The sequence below is a fragment of the Staurois parvus genome, unplaced genomic scaffold (assembly GCF_062004578.1).
Source record: "Staurois parvus isolate SC_StPar_1 unplaced genomic scaffold, SC_StPar_1.0 ptg000583l, whole genome shotgun sequence".
NCBI classification, from domain to species: domain Eukaryota; kingdom Metazoa; phylum Chordata; class Amphibia; order Anura; family Ranidae; genus Staurois; species Staurois parvus.
In genome coordinates this window covers 1,019,422-1,039,575 of record NW_028318379.1, presented here as the reverse complement: position 1 = coordinate 1,039,575, position 20,154 = coordinate 1,019,422, and the positions used below count along the sequence as shown (strand labels likewise).

Below are 20,154 nucleotides of genomic sequence, written 5' to 3'. Positions count from 1 at the left end.
GGGAACTGGAGAAAGTACAGAGGAAGGAAACCAAACTGATAAGAGGCATGGAGGAGCTCAGCTATGAGGAAAGATTAGAGGAACTGAATTTATTCTCTATTGAGAAGAGGAGATTAGGGGGGGATATGATGAACATGTATAAATACATAAGGGGGGGATATGATCACCATGTATAAATACATAAAGGGGGAAATGATCTCCATGTATAATACATAAGGGGGGGATATGATCACCATGTATAAATACATCAGTGGTTCATATAGTGAACTCGGTGTAGAGTTATTCACCCTGAGACCATCACGGAGGACAAGGGGGCACTCTTTACGTCTGGAGGAAAGAGTGTAATGAGCATTCTTTCTATTGACCATAACACTAATGTATCATAAATTGTAGATATAGGAATTTTTAGCAGGGGTTCCTTGAGACCAGTTATATCAAGGGTTCCTCTGTGTTGAAAAGGTTGAGAGGCTGATCTACAGTAGATCATATTGTGACTTTGCTCAGTTCTAATTATGGTTACATTTTTCCCAACAACAACAACCCCATTCCTGACTGGTGAATCTTCTCCTCAGTGACAGCAGACTCCTTTATAGAAAAACGAAAAAAAATTGAGCAAGAAAAGACAATGGGCAATTGTCAATAGCCACTGAATGATTACCAACCTATATATTTTACCTGATTGGTCCCCAGAATTCCTATGAGGCTAGAATTTATTGAAATTACCTTTTGGGAAAATTCCTATGTAAATGGATAAAAGATCGTAATCAGAGAGTAGTGGTTAATGATTCATACTCTGAATGGTCTAGGTTTGTTAGTGGTGTACCCCAAGGTTCAGTGTTGGGACCCTTACTTTTTATAATATATTTATACATTCTATAGGGACTGCGATTAAAAATACCATTTCAGTTTTTGCAGATGACACCAAGCTGTGCAGCGGAATAACGTCCCCCCAGGATGTCTCCAACTTACCGACCTCAGTGCACTGTTTAATTGGGCAACTATGTGGCAAATGAGGTTTAATGTTGATAAATGTAAGGTTATGCACTTGGGGGCTAAGAATATGGATGCATCATACATACTAGGGGGGTACAACTGGGGGAATCAATGGTGGAGAAGGATCTGGGAGTTCTGGTAGATCATATGGTAATAATGATATGCAATGCCAAGCTGCGGTCTCTAAAGCGAGCAACATCCTCTTTTGTATTAAAAGAGGTATAGACTCCAGAGAGAGAGATATCATATTACCCCGGTACAAATCATTAGTAATACCTCATCTGGAATATGCAGTTCAGTTTAGAGCACCAATTCACAAAAAGAATATTGGGGAACTGGAGAAAGTACAGAGAAGGGCAATAAAACTGATGAGGCATGGAGGAGCTCGGCTATGAGGAAAGATTAGAGGAACTGAATTTATTCTCTCTTGAGAAGAGGATATTAAGGGGGGATATGATCAACATGTATAAATACATCAGTGGTTCATATAGTGAACTCGGTGTAGAGATATTCACCCTGAGGTAATCACAGAGGTCAAGATGGCACTTTTTATGTCTGGAGAAAAATAAATTTAGTTTCCAAACACGGAAAGGTTTCTTCACAGTGAGAGCTGTGAAAATGTGGAATAGATTCCCTCAAGAGTTGGTTCTGGCCAGCTCAGTGGATTGCTTTAAAAAAGGTCTGAATTCTATCCTAGATACACAGAATATAACTGGATACTAACATTAAAGTTGATCCAGGGAATATCCAATTGCCTCTCAGGGGATCAGGAAGGAATTTTTCCCCCTCTGGATCAAGTGTGGGTTGAGAATTATAACTTTTTTTTTATGTTTAAACTGGATGGACTTTTTTCAGCCAGACTAACTATGTAACTATATGTTGAAAACCATATTGCCATGTGATCACACTATTCTTGTATAACCTGCTGACCAGAGTCGATTTATACTAATAACTATGATGACATGCAGCAGATGCTTGCAGTAATAAACAGTTATACTATCCTTAGCTGAATTCCGGTATGATCAGTTTCAGATTAAGTATCTGTTTTAAATACCCAATTATGCTGTGATTTATTAGCAGTACATGTGGAAATCACTGTTTTCAATGGGTCAGCTGACTCGTAGATTGCTTTGGGGAAAAAAAGCAATATAGCATACTTCAACTACAGTGTTTTAAAGCAGTAAGTGTAGTCTGTATATGTGATGAGAACATGTGGCTTTATTCATCTACATAAGAAATCATAAGCTATAAACAGAAAAACATATTAATTACATTTAAATAATTATCATACCTTAATGAGTTTATTTCCATTAGGTTAATTTCATTACATATATAGCTTTCAAAATAATTATTGTTTTAATTATTTCCATTTATTACAGGTTCTTATATAGTGCTGTCAAATTACACAGCACATTAAATATATATTGTACATTCACATCAGTCACTAACCTCAAGGACAATCTAAGGTCATTAACCCACATTCATGCACATACTAGGAACAATTTAGACAGGAGCCAGTTAACCTACCAGCATGTCTTCGGGAGTGTGGGAGGAAAATCATACTGGAGGAAACCCATGCAGGCACAGGGAGAACATGCAAAAATGTACAATATGCAGAAGACATTACACAATTTCAAGTGTACCACCGTAACTTGAAATTGTATGGTTCAGAAATGAACACAAAATAAATGTGAATACAGCATCTGGACCAAGTGATTTATGCTCAAAGGTCTTCAAAAAAAGTAAAGTAAGTTATTTCTAAGCCATTGTTTCACAATGTACTGGGAATTTGGCACAAAGCACATATGGTACCTATAAAAAAAATGGTTGGAGATCTTCACCCAGTAACTTAAGACCGAGAAGTTTAAACAAATAGAAATCATATTGACATAGTAAAGCATGTAATAATCTCTTTAATAAAAGTATAAAATATTGCACTCACACTTTAATAAAAAAAAAAAAGATGGAGCAGAGATAATGGGGTAGATTTGCTAAAATTTAATAGAGCTGTGCATAGTAACCAATCAGCTTCTACATTCAGGTTGTCCAATTAAGCTTTGACAATAAAATCTAGAAGCTGATTGGTTACTATGCACAGCTGCACCAGATTCTGTGTTTTAGTAAATCTTCCTCAATGTAAGTTAATCTGTAAGCTGCAAACATTCATTCCGTGGCCAGTGGCAGGTAGTTTGCTTGGTATAGTACATAGGGAAAACAATGGTATCCACCACACTGTATAAATTGATTGAGCATGATTTGACCCGTTGATTAGAAGGGTTTTTGGTTCTGGTGAGTCATTCTGTGTTACTGTTGAAAGTTTTCACTTAAAAGCTTTGCATGTTGGCATGAACACCGAGAAAGAGAATTTTTGTGAGATTGAAGACTGACAACACGGACACTTTTCGCATACATGTTTATTGTGATTTTTTGCACATGACCCTTTTGAAACACTGAACACTTTATACATGCCTTGCACTTGATGATAAATTAATTTATTTAGCTTTATTTAATTGTCGCCACCTATTGATTGATTTTTGTGATTTTGATTTATGGATTTGGCGTCTTAAATATTTAGGGACTATTAATTTGATTATAGTAAGTCACTTGGTTACATGAATGTAATTGCTTGGTAAATAGAGATTTTGTAGTAGGTACTATTATATACTTTTTATAGAAATACATCTAATAACACAAGCCAGTTGTTTGATTGCTAATGTAAAAATGAAGGGCAAGAGAGAGCACCTATGTCACTTGCCCAGTCCCAGGAGGAAAATTTCACCCAAGAGCTTAAAGCGGAGCTCTGCTCAAAAGGGAAAGTTCCACTTTAAGGACTGGTCCCCCGATCCCCCGATTAAGGATTGGCACCTTTGGGGAGTGGGGGGGGGAGCTGGTACCCGGGATACCTGCTCCCACTTCCGCTGCGATTGCCTAGGCGATTGGAAGCAGAAATTGTCCTCTCCCCCTCCCTTCCCACAGTCTCCTGACATGTGACACGTCCCAGAAGACTTCGGGACCCTTCAGAATCGCTAGTCTTGCATACACAGTGGGCACCCAACTGTGAAGCCACAAGCTGTCCCAGCTGGGTGCCCACACTAAAGATGTCAGTGCAAGGAACACAAGACAGCCGATAAAACGGGCTCTGAGGAGGATACCACAGGATCGAGGGACAGGTGAGTGTCTGTTTTTTAAAAGTCAGCAGTTTTTGTACCCGCTGACTTTAATTTTTTTTGTACTTTGACTGGAATTCTGCTTTAATTCTGGTTTGAGAGGCATGGTAGAAGTCTTGAAAGTCATACAAAAATTCATCTTTAAAACCATATTTAGATAGGTGGTGATTTATACAGGACCAAGTGCATTATCAAAGGCCTTGTGTATGTCAAGGCAAAAGAGAAATACTAAGCGAGAATATATATTGGCATCTAGGATAATCTTTGCGACCAATCTGAGAATATTGGTGACCTATCTGGTGGGTATGAAACTGGTTTGGTCTGCAGAAACCCATAGCATTCTTCCTGACAGTAGGAGTGAGTCACTTGTTCTTAGGATACCAGCCTTTGCCAGTTCCTTAAGCTGTAACATGTGGCAAAAACAGATGTGCATGCATTCCGGTCTGTTTCCATTAATGTCTTTGGGGCCCAAATCAGGCTGCAAGTTCAGCAAAGTAGCGCCAGACCCTTTTTCAAAAATGCACTGTTCTGTGCTGCATTGATGTGTGCAGGTACCATAGAGAATATTGTGATTTTCATTGTTATGTGATTCTGTGTGACTCCAGTAACATCTGAAATCGCATTAGTGTTAACCAGTCCTAATTCTTCAAAAATCCACCTGTTCGCCCTAAGAGACATTTAACCTCTCATATCAAAAATGTAATTGTATCCAAACGTAGGACTGGTTCACGTGTGTGTGTGCGGTTGATGCATATTTTTGTGTTTTTGCAGCACAGTTTTCATGTTTTCAAATGGATTTTCATGCTTCTTGGCTTTTTTTATTGTAGGAGGAGACTGGTTTTTAAAAACAAAACACAAAAAAATGCACTTTTAATGTCTTTTTAATATGCTTCCATTGAAGTCTATAAACCCAAAAACGCGCCATCCTGCGCATAAAAAAGTCAGTGCAGCTTTTAAAAAAATGCACTGAGGGAAACTGCATGGATGTGAATGGGACCCATAGGAAATAATATTAAATGGATTGTTGTGCATTTCTGCAGTTCAGCAACTAAACTAAAAATGCTTTGAATAAATGATTGGGCTGTGCATATTGCACACATCAATCAGGGCTCTTGTACCTTTCATGCACCCACTAGACTGTGATTGAGCCATCAATGGAGGGAAAAGACATGTCCTTGACCTGGACAAGGATGCAGACAGTGAGCATCAGGCTGTGATGCTTGTACACAGCCATTGCAAGACTACTGACTTAAAAGAGGGCTGGTACAGCTGGTAAGTATGGTAGACTACCCAAACACACACTGACAATTGGCTGTTGGGAATCAACTCATTTATAGTGAGGAGGTAATGCATAATTAAACCCCCAATATTGGCCCTTCTAAGCCAGATGAGCCAGGTTCAAAGGCCATGCAATGCATTATGGTTACAAAAAAATTCAGCCCAATGAAATTGTATATCCATGAGCCTCAAATGTGCAAGGATTGCTTCCAACCCATGGAAGAGCTGAACCTGAATGTGCACCTCATCCCAAACGTAGAGTAGGAGCACCCATGGTTGTTTTCATAAGGGTTTAATTTATGTGCAGCTCTTTCAGGAACTATTTTTGATAGAATAGGTTATTAAATGGGAAGTTGCTCTTAAAATAAAAACATTATATCTCTTTCTTCCCTCATCTTCCTTACTAAAAATAGACGCAAAGGAGCACATACGTTAAATCTTTATTGGCTTGCTCTTCCCAGGGCTGTGCAGCGTTCATTAATAGTTCTTAATCTTAAGCATCCTCTTAAGAAAACTCTTAATTTCTTTGTTTCGAAAGCTGTAAACAAGAGGACTCAAGAGTGGGGTCAGGACTGATTGGTGGATAGCTGATGCTAAGTCATACTCTGCAGAGTAACTCTCTTGAAGCTGTATATACATAAAGGCAACACTTCCATAGAAAATAAGTGACATAATTAGATGAGATGTGCAAGTAGAGAAGGCCTTTTTCCGTTCCACCGATGTTCTCATCTTTAGTATAACAAACAATATATTTGAGTATATAATAACAATAAAAATGGAATTCAATATGACTGTAAAGGAGCTAACAGATAAATCCATTGCAACGTTAATATCGCTATTGGAACAAGCAAGTGTCAACAATGGAGATGAATCACAGAAGATATGCTCAACTACATTGGGTCCACAGTAAGGTAATCTGTAAACCAGGATAACTGTGCCTAATGGGCTCAGGAATCCAAGTAACCAACATAAACATATCAAAATCTTACAGGTCTTTAAGGTCATAATGGTGTGATATTGAAGAGCTTTACAAATAGCTACATACCGATCAAAGGCCATTGCAGTCAAAAGATAATTCTCCATGACTAAGAAAGCATCAAAAGCGTACATTTGCAAAAAACAATGATCAAATGAGATGTATGCCTTTCCTTTAAAGAAAAGAGCCAGCAATGTTGGGTAGACTGTCGAGACAATGCATATCTCAACCACTGATAGGGTACAGATGAAAAGGTACATAGGTTTATGCAGGCGAGACTCAAAAATAATCACAAGCACTACAACTGCATTTCCACAAGAGATGAAAATGTAGAGAAAAATAATCAGCAGGAAAAATAAAGTGTGATTGTACTGGTCAGCAATATCTTTGAATCCTACTATGACGAATTCAGTGACAGACTGATTAATAAACATTTTTTGGGCAATCATTTTTGCAAAAATTATACATTTAGTTTGAAATATCCGAATAAAAATGTTAAATGATTTGGAAACTATAATGTTAGGTATAGACTAAATACACTTACAAATACACCGTTGGATCAAAATGTTTGTTGTTTACTACTCTTTAGAAATAAAACAGAGGTAGCAGTGTATTGGCATCGAAATGATTCCACAGGGCTAGGGAAAATACAAATATATAATTAATTGTAGTTTTATAAATTCTATAAACATTTAAAAAATGTCACTACATAAGCAGATAATGGGGGTAAAGAGAAGCTTCAGTCCCTCGATATACTGGCCCCACCATTCCTTAACCATGCATTTGAGACATATCAGCTGTGCCAAAAGTCTATGCCCTATCCTTGGGTTCACAGGCCTGTGGCATATCTGTGCATGAGTGTAGTTTCCTGAGCATGCGCACACACGTTGGTATATGGGACGTTCACAACTGAAGCATCTGCCTGCAGAACTTTGCTGGGCCTCAAGGATCTATACTTCATCGGTGCATGTGTAGAATCTTACAGTGTGCATGCACCTGTTTTCAAAACTGTCTCCTGGAAATCCCAGGAGGTAACGGAGAAGAGGGGGTTGGTGTCTTTGTCAAGAAAAAAGTGCTGTGGTGCAGCAATGAAATGGGCAGAATATAATTAAAAAATAATGTAATAATCTGCATTTGTGAGACTGGTAAAGGGAGGATCTAGAAGAAAGTAATTTTAATGGCTGAAGGTCAATTAATAGAGACTTTTGCTTTGCAAAGTAGGGGACTCATGCATACAGGGCCTGTTACCCTATGTGTCCTTGCAGGCATATTTGAAGAGGAACTTTTACGGGTTGAAAGATTACCCATCATTCGTGCATTCAGGAGAAAATCTTTTTGTGCAGATAAAAGACACACCTAAAAATGCACAAAAACACATCTAAACAATGCGTTTAGCGCTTGAGCGTTCCTTCGTTCCAATGGCAAGAATAAATTAGTATTCTGTCCAATGAAATCCATAAATGCTCAAACATTTGCAGTTTGCAACTTTAGGTGCATTTTTAAGATGCTATTTTCTGTCAGAGTAAAGGTCTTTCAAAGCAGAACTTCAAACACCTTGTGTGCATGATGCCCAAGGGTCCTTTCACATGGGTGTTCCATTTTTTCATCAGTTTAGTCACTTTTTTCAAAGAAAAAACGGTTCAGTTTTTCATCAGTTTACATCAGTTTTTTACATCCACTACCAATGCAAAAACAGATGTCTGTTTACATCCGTTTTTCATCTGTTTCTTTTTTATTTTTTGGACCAAAAATAGGGCTTTGACCAGTTCCAAAAAACAGATGTGGATGGATGTAAACAGATGATCATCTGTTTTTCCATAGAGGTGCATTGATTTCCATTTTTCATCCATCAACGGATGGATGAAAAATTAACAAATGGAATGCCTGTGTGGAAGGGGCCTAAATGTTGGTAGATACGGTGAACCTCTGTTTACCATTGTTAAAAGAAAATAAAGGACACTATTTAGTGTGCATGCATTTGTAGTCGCACAATCCATCGAGTTATACAGGGGATCTGACATTTCTTTTGTGTCTGACAAGTCACAAAAAGTTAGTAGTGACACGGCCTATCATTTCTTTTGGATGTTTTTTACAACTACTAGGAAAAGAACGTTTTTGCAAAAATAACAGAACAGATGCCTTCTACCTTTACTCTGAGGCTTGGCTAATTTTTAGGAAGATCTTTCCTAAGATCCTTTGCCTGTGCTCTATGCCATGGGTATTTTTTTATTTGAAGACCCATCCAAGATACTTCTGCCTCTGCTCTGTAGTCTGGCTATTTTTTAAGGAAGACCCTTCTAGTGTCTTCTGCCCCAGCTCTGTGGTTTGGCTACTTTTTGTAGAAAGATCTCTCCATGGGCCTTTGACAGCTGCTCTAAGCCATAGTTATTTTTTAGGAAGATCCTCCCCAAGGGCTAATATTTTTTTAGGAAGACCCCTCCAAGAGCCTTCGGCCTCAACTCTTAACCCTGGCTAATTTATTAGGAAGACCCCTCCCAGGGCTTCTGCCTCTGCTCTGAGGCCTAGCTAATTTTAGGGGGAGATCCCCCCAAAGGCCTCCTGCCTGGTTTTTCAGGAATGCTGGTGCTGCTGTTCAAATGTTATAACATTAAATTGAAAAGACTACATGCTACAGGAGAAAAGCTTTATAATTTGAATGATACTTTTTTAAAGATGTGTCTGAGAGAGAAAACAGTATTTTCAAAGGGAGAGAAAGAAACTTATCAAAATACTTGCTTAGTACCAAAAAAGCTCAGCCACTAATAACTGAATCTGCACTTCTGTGAGCCAATGTCAACAAAAATTGTACATTATGAAAACCTGTAAACCCCATCTAACCCCCCCTGTGACACCACCAAGTCTACAGTGCTGGGACATATTAACATGACAGGACTGTGCAATGTTATAGAGCCTGAATAGTTCAGAAAGCTGACATTCCTGTCCTGGTTTTGAATGTGCATGAAATTAAAGGAATGTATTTTTTATTTTCAACATTTGTTTTTAGATATATCTAAGACTCCAACATTCAATAACCATTTGCCCCAGGAACATTTACCCCCTTCATGACCAGGCAAGTTTTTGCAATACGTTTGCATTACTTTAACTGACAATTGAGCAGTCATGCAATGCTGTACTTAAATTAAATTTAAGTCATTTTTTTCCCCACAAATAGAGCTTTCTTTTGGTTGTATTTGTTTTTTTATTTTTTGCGCTATAAACAAAAAAGACACAATTTTGAAAAAAAAAAAATTTTTTACTTTTTTCTATAAAACATATCCATTTTTTTGTAATGGCAGCGATCAGCGACCTTTAGAGAGACTTCAAGACTGCGGCAAGCATTCTGACACTAACTGACACTGGGTGGGAACTGACTAACTGCCACTGACATCTCCAGTGACACTAATACTGTGACCAGTGCTAATAAAAAGCACTGACACTGTACTAATGACACTGGGAAGGAAGGGGTTAACCTCTGGAGTGATCAAAGGGTTAGTTGTGTACTGCTTTGTGCTTACTGTGCTGTTTTTCTAGGGGATGTGCTGCTTTCTATCTCTCTGCTTTGCAGAGAGATAGAAAACAGAATGTCCCTGCTGACCGGTGAGAGATCTGTGTTATTTACAAACGGAGCTCTCCGCTGTCAGTTTCTCCGCCAATCACCGAGTCCCGGCCATGAATTGTTGGCCAGAACGCTTATCATCCTTTCAACTTGGCAATTTCTATCATAGAACTTGTTTTGCTGGCACTAGATATTGCCAATGTAGTGGCCAGCATCATTTCACCCACTTCTTCTGAGCCCAGGCCTTCCTGGACCTCTCCCACCCTGTGACTGGAAAGTAAAACAAGAAGCAGCACAATGATTAGCTTATCTTTCTGCTCCCTGCCCTCTCCTTTCATCAGCATGCTTTTTGTCAGCACATAAACTGAAGCCTTGTACTGCTTCTTCCTCTCACACTCCAGCTCTGGTATACAGAGACTTAAAGAAGCTGATGCCAGGTCAAATTTTGGTACTTACACATTGATGCATCTTTATAGTCATTAATACACCATTAAATATACATTTTTTTCTCAATGCATGCAGTGTATCTTTTATCTCCACCTAGAGTTCAGCCTTAAAATAATTTGTGACCCAATTTCCCCATAACATGTATGCTCACTTCTTTTTTTCTGCAGCAGGAAGAATATAAACCCTCTTGCTAAACTGATCTTATTAATGTACGTCACTACTATAAAATTGCATCTGGGTGGGTTGACCTATCAATATGACTTAATGTGTAATATACAATCATATTGTGAAGTGAAAAAAATGTTGCGCTACATGAAACAATTGCACAATCCATATATAACAAAAAACAAAGTGAAAAATTAAATGAAATAATATATAGAATATAAAATTGTTGGAAAAAGTATAAAGTTTAAAATTTAAAAAAATATATATATATATTAAAATTTATATATATATATATATATATATATATATATATATATATATATATATATATAAACAAAGACCACACAAAAAATAAAAAAATATTTTTAAGTATGAATCAAACAAAAGTCATTCAAAAACTCAAGTTCAATCAATAAAGTGTTCTTCAGTGAACCCTCCTTTGGATAATGTAAAATATGTGCATTTGTCATAAATTCCCGTGCAAAGACATCCTCCCCCATATATCTGCTCACCTTACGCAGTGTGACTTCACATTATACAATGTTACGGTCTAACTGCACTTTTGGTCCCATATGGACTCAGAAGATCAGCTTGCTAAATGAAGATTCCAAAGTTAGCTCCCTCCTGATAAGCGTCTTTGTATCAGCCGTATTCCAGTTCTTAGATGTGGTGGCAGCATTCATTTTCTTTTGTCTTAGCTTTTCTTTTCACCTGTAGATTCTGCCAATAACACACTTTTGGTCCTAGGGTGACAATGCTCACTACCCCCACTGTATCAGGACAACAGAAACAGCACATGAGTTTAGAAACTTCCTCCTTTCCACTTCTCCATATCAGAGGGCAGGGTTCTGTAGTCCTCAGAAAAAAACGTCTGAATTTTTTCCAGGCGGATTTGTAGGGCCTTGTAATCCGCTCTCTCTCTCTCTCTCTCCTTTGCTTCTCAGCTATTCACCCCCCCCCCACCGCTGCTCACTGCCTCATTCAATATGGCCCAGTTGAAGCTTTGTTGACCGAGTCAGACCCTTGCCTTTTATGTCTGTTTTATATGTGCACTGTATCAAAAGTAATGCAAAAGATGCCATAGCCATTTTAATAACTTACTTAAGTCATTCAAATTTCACATGTTGGCGGGGTTAATCTTCTTCCATAGTAATTCTTCTTTTTCATTGCAGGTAAATAATGGATTACAAGCAGAAGCAACATGTCCTCATTGAGTTCTTGACGAAGGAGGGGCGCAGGCTGTCTGACACTCACAGAAGGCACAGAATGTTTGCAGAGATGACACCATTGACAGGAGTCACCAATGACAAGATATAACTCTTCAATGGTGTCATCTCCATAAAAAATCTGTAGCCTTCTGTTGAATGTTGGACAGAATGCAACCCTCCTTCATCAAGAACTCAATGACGGCATGTTGCTTCTGCTTGGAATCCGTTATTTGCCTGCACTGAAAAAACAACACGAAGAAGTGTTACTATAGATAATGAGTTACACTACGAACATGTGAAATTTAAATGACCTATGTAAGTTCATAAATAAAGTTATGCCCACTTTTGCATTACATTTGGAACAGCCCTCTTTTTTAAACAGCAAGATCTCCTTGTCATGTTTTCTTGTGTAGTTTCTGTTCACCTGGGAGTTTAGGATGTCTATCGCATGTTTTAACTCCTTCAGTTGTATTATTTATAATATTCAATGATTAAAAGAACTAACAGGTAGAATAGAAACCTCCAGTAATAGTCAGAACAAGTGTACAACATCTTCTATCTGAAATATCAGCCCAACAGTGACAACAATTTTTTTCATTAATATTGTGGCAGATGCATGTATTTGGCAATTCAGGAGTACAGGGATAGCAGAGAGCAGTATAAATCCTGTCAAAGCACTCTTTAAGAAGTCCAAACTGAATGAAGATGTGGACTGCTTCCCAAAATTAAAATATAAGTTTAGACTGGAATGACCATTTATGTGTGTACTACTAAAATATATATTTTGCTCCTGATAAATATAATAGGACTATCTTACTAAATTACTACTATTAATACAGTATGTACCATGAATATATATAAACAATTTTGCCTTACCATGTTTTAATTCATTTAGGCTAACTGGGGAAGTATCAGGCAGGTAATGATTTCATAACTGACACGAGGTGTAAAGCTTTGTGGCCGTCAGATCATGATTAATCATGGCAGGCTTCCTCGAGAGCTTCTATATGTAATAAATAAGTCTATCCACGTGGGACCAAATAATAAAAGCAAGATAGATTCATTAAAAACCATTAGCAGTGTTACCAGGTGTCTTTCCCTACAGAAATTGCAATTAGTATACTTTAGAGCATCTTTGTTTTCATAACTTAATAGAATTCTCTTATTTATTTTCCAGAATACACTGTCAAGGTACTTTTAATCAGCCCCTTAGGACATAAATGGGGCATTGAGACTATGTATAAACATGGATTATTAGAATAAGATGTAATTTCTTTATTGTTAATACCCACATTCTTTCTTTCAGTGCTACCTAAAATAATGTCCTAACTGGATACCAAGTCAAGCCAGCAAAAATGACAAAAAATAATAAAATATGTCATACTAGATTTCTTGAAGTCACACTAAATTTAATTCTTTCTTAGTAATATACTGTACATAACTGCATTGAAGATGTTCAGAACACTCATGCAAACCCATTGGCTTAGCCATTTCTTGGAGTGAAGTGTTCAAACCTGGGAGTGGAGAGACTAGACAACCCTGGATTGAGCCACATCTAGTAGGAGATCTAGATCCTCAAAGTGATGAGTCAGTTCTAGCAGTGATTTGAAAGTTCAGGAACTAACTGAACTTCTGTAGAGTCTGTGCAGTTTGATGGACTTTGGCAGACAAGGCCAATGTTGATTGCTCCCTGAGGAAAAGGTCATCCAGATATCCCACTATGAGAATGCCCTGTGAACACAGCAGATCAAGCAAAAGAGCACCTTTACAAATAATATAGGTGCAGTAGGACAGACTGAATGGTGAAGCAATGAACTGGTAGTATTGGGTGTTCACAGCAAAATACAGGTAGTGTTGTTGTGCTGGACAGGTAATGACATGCAAGTAGGCAGGAGCCACTTGGTACATTGGGTTGTCTTGACTCTGAAAACAACCTCAGCCTCACAGATGCAACCAGTTAGGCAAATAGACACTGCATTGCTACTGGGAACACACATATAGATACCTAAGGTTCAGTATCAAAAAGGAACCTAATATACTGTATTGTCATAGGTTGCAGTAAATAGCAATATGCACATAAATGAGTAAGTAAAGGATAAGGCCCATCACAGTTCCCTACACAATATATTTACTAGACTATAGCTGCATAGAATGGAGTTATATGCAGCTAAATTAGAGTAAACATGGTAATCCACAAAACCAACAGTAAGTAATGGCAAACAGTAACAGCAATGATAATCAATAATGGGGTAATTCCTCTATAGTGGTTATATCCACTTGAGTGTGCTCTATGTGAATGGCAGCGATGAAATTTGAAGACTCCCTAAAGAGGTACCTCTTATTATGGACAATAGGCAAAGTTCTTGGGAAGCAGCAATCTGGGTGAGCAGTCTTTAACCCTAGTTCTTCAGCTGGCCAGCTTTGGGGCCCAGTCTTTATGTCAGTGCACATGAGTATAGTCCCATTAAAGTCTGCATTCAGTAAATAATACTGCTAATTACATAACCAGTTCCTTTATGCTCAATTTCTGCTAGCAGCAACAGGTAATGTGTCACAATTCCATGCACATCGATCCGGCGCTGGGTTTTGCCTGCTGTCTGAGTTGCTAGGGTTTCTGCCTGCCCTGAATCTAGGTATTATTAAGCTTTTGCACCTGTGTGTTAGTGTTTGAGCAACATGTATTCACAAGCTGGACCCTTTGGTTCATGTGGTGTTTGCTACAGCTTGAGTATTCCCAGATTCCCTTTGGTTTCTGTCCATGTATCCCTTCAATTCCTGTTGCTGTGTGTGTCCTTCTCAGCATTTTTTCCTGTTGTTGTTTGCCCTGTAGCCCTTTCCAGCTTGCTGTGTCCATTTTTTCTTCTGGTTGGGCCAAGGTTGCATATGTGATTTCTATGCTTTCTGGAGAGACTCTGGCTTAGACCTCTCTGCTGTGGGAAATGGTTGATCCATTAACCAATGATATCACAGCATTTCCCACTCTCTATAAAAAGCTTTTTGATTAGCAGGCCGTGCATCCTCCGCTGCAGATGCATTTTGCCCTCCAATGCAACCTCATTGTTGGACAGTACGCCATTCAGTTCTGTACCCTAGCAGCTGCAACAATGAAGCACTTACGGTGGCCTTCTGGGAAGATTTGGTGGAAAATATCACAGACGAGTTGGAGGGTTGACAAATTTCTACCACCTTGTAAAATCTGACCGCCCAGATTGACACCCATTTCCAGGAGATCCCAGGAAAGAGCTAGGCAGCAAAAATTTTCAGCTCCTCCTCTGGCTCCAACTTTCCAACACCCCTTAGTACCTTACAACAATTCCTCTCTCTCCTCTCATGAAGAGCCTATACAACTGGGCCATTCACGCCTATCCATTGAGGAAAGGAACCGTTGTCAGACTCAGGGACTGTGGATCTACTGCTGACAAAAGGAAACTTTCTTGAAACAGTGCCTATAGCAGCAGGAAAACTTCAAAGGCTAGCATACCTAGAGGGGGATATACTAGACCATAATTCTTGGCCATCTAGTGCATGCCCAACTATTACTGTTCAGTTGCACTTTCCCACTTCCACTGTCTCAATGGAAGCATCTGTTGACTCTGGTGCAGCAGACAATTTTATTTCTAGTAAAGGAATTCACTTGGACCACGGAACCCCTTCCTCAGATGCTTCGAGTTTTGGCCATTGATGGAACCATTCTGGCCTCGAGTCCAATTTGTTCCTGCACCACTCCCATCAAGATGTTGGTGGGAGTGCTTTACCGGGAATCCAACTTCTTTTTGGTGTTACTGCTGGCCACCTCTTTGTTAGTCCTGGGCCTTCCTTGGCTTCAACAACATTCCCCAGTAATTAACAAGTCTGGCCCAGTAATCGTCGATGGCAAAGTTGAAACTATTGTTAACTGCAGGAAGAGGAGGAACCAACTCCAATATCTGATTAAATGGAAAGGGTATGGTCCTGAAGATAATTGGGAGCCGGAGTCTAACATCCATGCCAAAGAGTTAATTGAGGCATTAAAATGCAGGCATCCAGTGAAGATGGCCCAGTTTGGCATCTGGAGGCTGCCCTTAGGGAGGGGGCACTGTCAGGGATCCTGTTGCTGTGCAGCGGTGCGACGGCGACGGATCCCCTCGAGTCGCAGTGGTGCGAATGCACAGGCGTGGGAGCGTGCGGCCGAGCATGCGCAGTAGCATGAAAAACTCGTGCATGAGCAGTAAGCGCACACATCACGTCAGGCGGGCTATTTAATCCTGCTTAGTAGTAAAATCACTGCCTTCTGGTCTAATACGTTCCTGCATACATTCCTGACCCTGGGTTCTTCTTCGCCGTCAACGATTACTGGTTCAGGTGGCCCCACTTCCTGACCTGGGAAGGGGTTAGAGGGTGCAGTCTTGAGCAGTGACACATGAAATACAGGATGAATCTTTAGAGAATCTGATAATATGAGCTCATATGCTACATCATTGATTCTCCTCTTTATCACTCTTACCCTTGGCGTAATAGTTCCGCCAAGGATAAGAGTGATACCCAGTCATCTTGAGAGAAGGATGTAAAACATTGAATATATTGTTACAAGGTTTGATTGGTTCTCTCTGTCTGGCCGTTAGTCTGGGGGTGATAGGCAGAGGAGAGCAAGAGTTCCACTCTCAATTTCTCACAAAGGGCTCTCCAAAATGTTTAGGTGAACTGCACCCCTCGATCTGAAACGATGTTTCCTGGAACACCATGGAGCCTTACCACTTACTTAATGAAGACTTGGGCTGTTTCCGCTGCAGAGGGTACTCCTTTCAAGGCAATGAAGGGGGCCATCTTGGAAAATTGATCCACTATAGCACATATGGCTGAATATCCTTCTGATGGAGGTAGCTCCACGATGAAATCCATTGATATTATCTTCCAGGGATGGTCAGGTACTGGTAGAGACCTCAATAATCCCCAGGCCTTGCTCTTGTTGCCATTATTCCGGATGCATGTGGGACAGGAGCTTACATACGCCTTGCAATCCTTCTCCCATTTAGGCCACCAGAACAGACGCTGTACTAAGTCTAGGGTCTTGTGGACCCCGAAATGTCCCGCCAGCGGATGATCACGGCATAACCTTAAAATTGACAGTCGGGTGACTTCAGGTGCAAAAATTCGGTCCCCTGACCATAGTAATCCTTCTCTGGGGGACAGGGTTACTCCTGGAGGAGAAGGAGCTCCAACAGATGCCTGCTGGATCTGCGAAAAAAGATCAGGTTGCAAGAGGCAGAAGTTACCTGCTGAGAGCACTGTATCTAGGCTCGGTGGATCCCTCGGATCGTCAAACATTCTAGACAGGGCATCTGTTTTGACATTCTTGGAGCCTGGTATATAGGTAATGTAGAAGCTAAATCTAGAAAAGAAGAGTGCCCACCTGACTTGTCGGGGTTTTAGACGTCTTGCCGTCTTTAGATATTCCAGATTTTGGTGATCAGTGTAGATTAAGATGGAATGTGCTGCGCCTTCCAACAGGTATCTCCATTCTTCCAAGGCAGATTTGATGGCCAGTAATTCCCGATCTCCTACATCGTAATTTCTTTCTGCCAGGGATAATTTCCTGGAAAAGAAGGCAACAGGGTGAAGCAGAAGTTTTAGACCTTGTCGCTATGAGAGGACGGCCCCAACAGCACTTTCTGAGGCATCTACTTCTACCACAAAAGGTAGTACTGGGTCTGGATGGCTTAGTATGGGTGCTGATGTAAAGAGTCTCTTTAACGTTTCAAAAGCACCTTGAGCTTCCGGTGTCCAATGGAATCGGACCCCCTGTTTGGTCAGTTGCGTAATCGGTGTAATGATGGCCGGGAATCCTCTAATCAATTTTTTTTTTTAAATTGGAAAAGCCTATGAAGCGCTGAACTCCTTTCTTATCAGCTGGTGCAGGAAGTATGGCAGAAACTTTCTGAGGATCCATCTTGAAACCTTCCGTAGATATAATTATTCCCAGGAACTGGATGCTCTGGCATTCAAACTCGAATTTCTCTGGTTTAGCATAAAGTCCATGCAGACGGAGGAGACCAAGGACCATTTGCACATGACCCCTGTGAAGCTCGAAGAAAGCAGAAAAGATCAGAATATCGTCGAGATATACGATCACAAAAACGTCTAGAAAATCCCTGAAGATGTCATTTACCAGATGCTGGAAGGTTGCTGGAGCATTACAAAGCCCAAAGGGCATAACTAAATATTCATAATGCCCAAATCTGGTACGGAAGGCTTTTCCACTTGTCCCCTTCTCTGATCCTTACGAGGTTGTAGGCCCCTCTTAAGTCTAGTTTGGTAAATATGGTTGCTGCCTTGAGCCTCTGAAAGAGTTCTGGGATTAGTGGCAGAGGATATCTATTCTTCACCGTGATATTGTTTAAGTCACGGTAGTCCACACATGGGCGGAGGGAATGGTCTTTCTTTTCAACAAAAAAGATTTCTGCCCCAGCTGGAGAAGTAGAAGGGCGGATGAACCCCTTTTTGAGAATATCATCAATATAATCCTTTAGTGCTTCCAACTCACGCTCTGATAGCAGAAAAATCTGACTGAAGGGGATCTCAGCTCCGGGTAGTAGCTCAATCGGGCAATCGTAAGGCCTGTGAGGTGGAAGGCTGTCTGCACCACGTTTGCTGAACATGTCTAGGAGGTTGTGATAAGCTGCCGGAACTAACTGGCCTATTTTTGTATCGTTTTCCACGCACAGCAGGGGCCCGGATGGAGCAGGAACTTGAGGGAAGCAGAGCTCATGGCAGTAGGTCGAGTTAAAGTCCACTTTACCGGATACCCAATTTTTGCCAGGGTTATGGGCCTGTAACCATGGAATCCCCAGGATGACAGGAAATAGTGGTGAAGAAATGACATCTAGGCGTAATAGTTCCTTGTGCCCAGATGGAGATATAATCATGGGAAGTGGAATCGTTTCCTGTGTGACTGCCCCAGATTTAATGTTGGATCTGTCCACCAGAAATACTGTCAGCCTCTGCGTTTTGGCCCTTAAGGGTATCTGATGTTGCTGAACAAAAGTTGTGTCAATGAAGCAACTGCAGGCTCCAGAGTCAATAATAGCGGTTACTGGTAGAGTTCTTCCCGAAAGCTGAAATGAAACGGAGATGGTGAACTGAGCAGAGTTGACAGCAGGCATTTTAGGAGGCAGGGTTGTCAGAGACTTATTTGATTTTACAGGGCAGTTTTGCACATAGTGCCCGGGTTCTCCACAGTGGAGGCATAAGTTGCCCTGTCGGCGGCGTTGCCGCTCTTCTGGAGTGAGGGTGGTTCGTAGTAACCCAATTTGCATGGGTTTGGACCCGTCAGAACTGGTTGATGCCATGCCTGTTGGAGGTGGTACCCTGGGCAGCATCCATGTGGGGCAAACTTGACCTGTGGATCTCTCCAGCCTTTGTTCCCTGAGTTGCTGGTCAATCTGAATAGTCAGCTTAATAAGTTCCTCCAAGGTATTCGGTACTGCAACTCGAGCTAACTCGTCTTTCAGGGGTTCTGCCAGACCTAAGCGAAATTTGTAACATAGGACAGCTTCATTCCAACTGGTATCAGCGCTCCAGCGCCTGAACTCGGTTACATAGTCCTCAGCTGCCCTACGACCTTGCTGGAAAGAGTGTAGCGGAGCTTCTGCAGATGCAGATTGTTGGGGGTCATCGTACAGTTGCGCCATAGCTTCAAAGAAACTGTCTAGAGAAGGCAGTTTGGCATCTGCCTTTTCCATTAAATGATGGGCCCATGCTTGTGGCTCACTCTGGAGAAGGGAGATCACAAATCCCACTTTGGTTGCCCGCCTGACGTGACGTGTGTGCTTAAATGCGTAATGCGAGAGTTTTCCGCGCTACTGAGCATGCGCGGCCGCACGCTCCCATGCCTGCGCAATTACACCGCCGTGACTCGAGTGGATCCGTCGCACCGCTGCATGGCGACAGGATCCCTGACAGCTGGGCTCATGACTCCAAGTTCTTTTGCCATCCAGGTATCCACAGGACGCTAACGTTCCACTCTCATCTCTACTGGTGGCTGGACCTCCGCAAGGATGTAAAGGATTTCATGCCTGTATCAAGTCTCCTAACCAAATTTTGGCTGGAGCTCTTCTCCCTTTGTCTACCCTCAAGGATCCGTAGTGCCACATTGCTATGGGTTTTATAACTGATCTTCCCAAGGGCTGTAATGTAGTGTGGGTTATGGTAGGCTGATTTTCTAAAATGGCAGTTTGTACCTCTTCCTTCACTACCATCTGCAGCAGAATTGGTGCCAGTCTTCATTTGTGAGACTCCATGGGATGCCTTTAGGTGTCATTTCTGACCGTGGGGTTCAATTTACTTCCATATTCTGGAGGGCTCATTGTAAATCCTTGGAAGTATCAC

At 40.7% G+C, this 20,154-nt stretch overlaps 1 protein-coding gene across 1 annotated transcript; it reads right to left on the bottom strand.

Moving 5' to 3' along the window:
- Positions 1-5,862: 5,862 nt before the first annotated feature.
- On the bottom strand, positions 5,863-6,863 carry LOC149450091 (olfactory receptor 6N2-like). The gene has a single exon (XM_089692383.1). It carries the CDS (start codon positions 6,861-6,863, stop codon positions 5,916-5,918), a length of 948 nt encoding a protein of 315 aa, XP_089548509.1. The 3' UTR covers positions 5,863-5,915.
- Between the last annotated feature and the right edge of the window lie 13,291 nt (positions 6,864-20,154).

Coding starts and splice junctions, on each gene's coding strand:
- LOC149450091 (XM_089692383.1), bottom strand. CDS start 6,863: ATGATTGCCCAAAAAATGTTTATTAATCAGTCTGTCACTGAATTCGTC.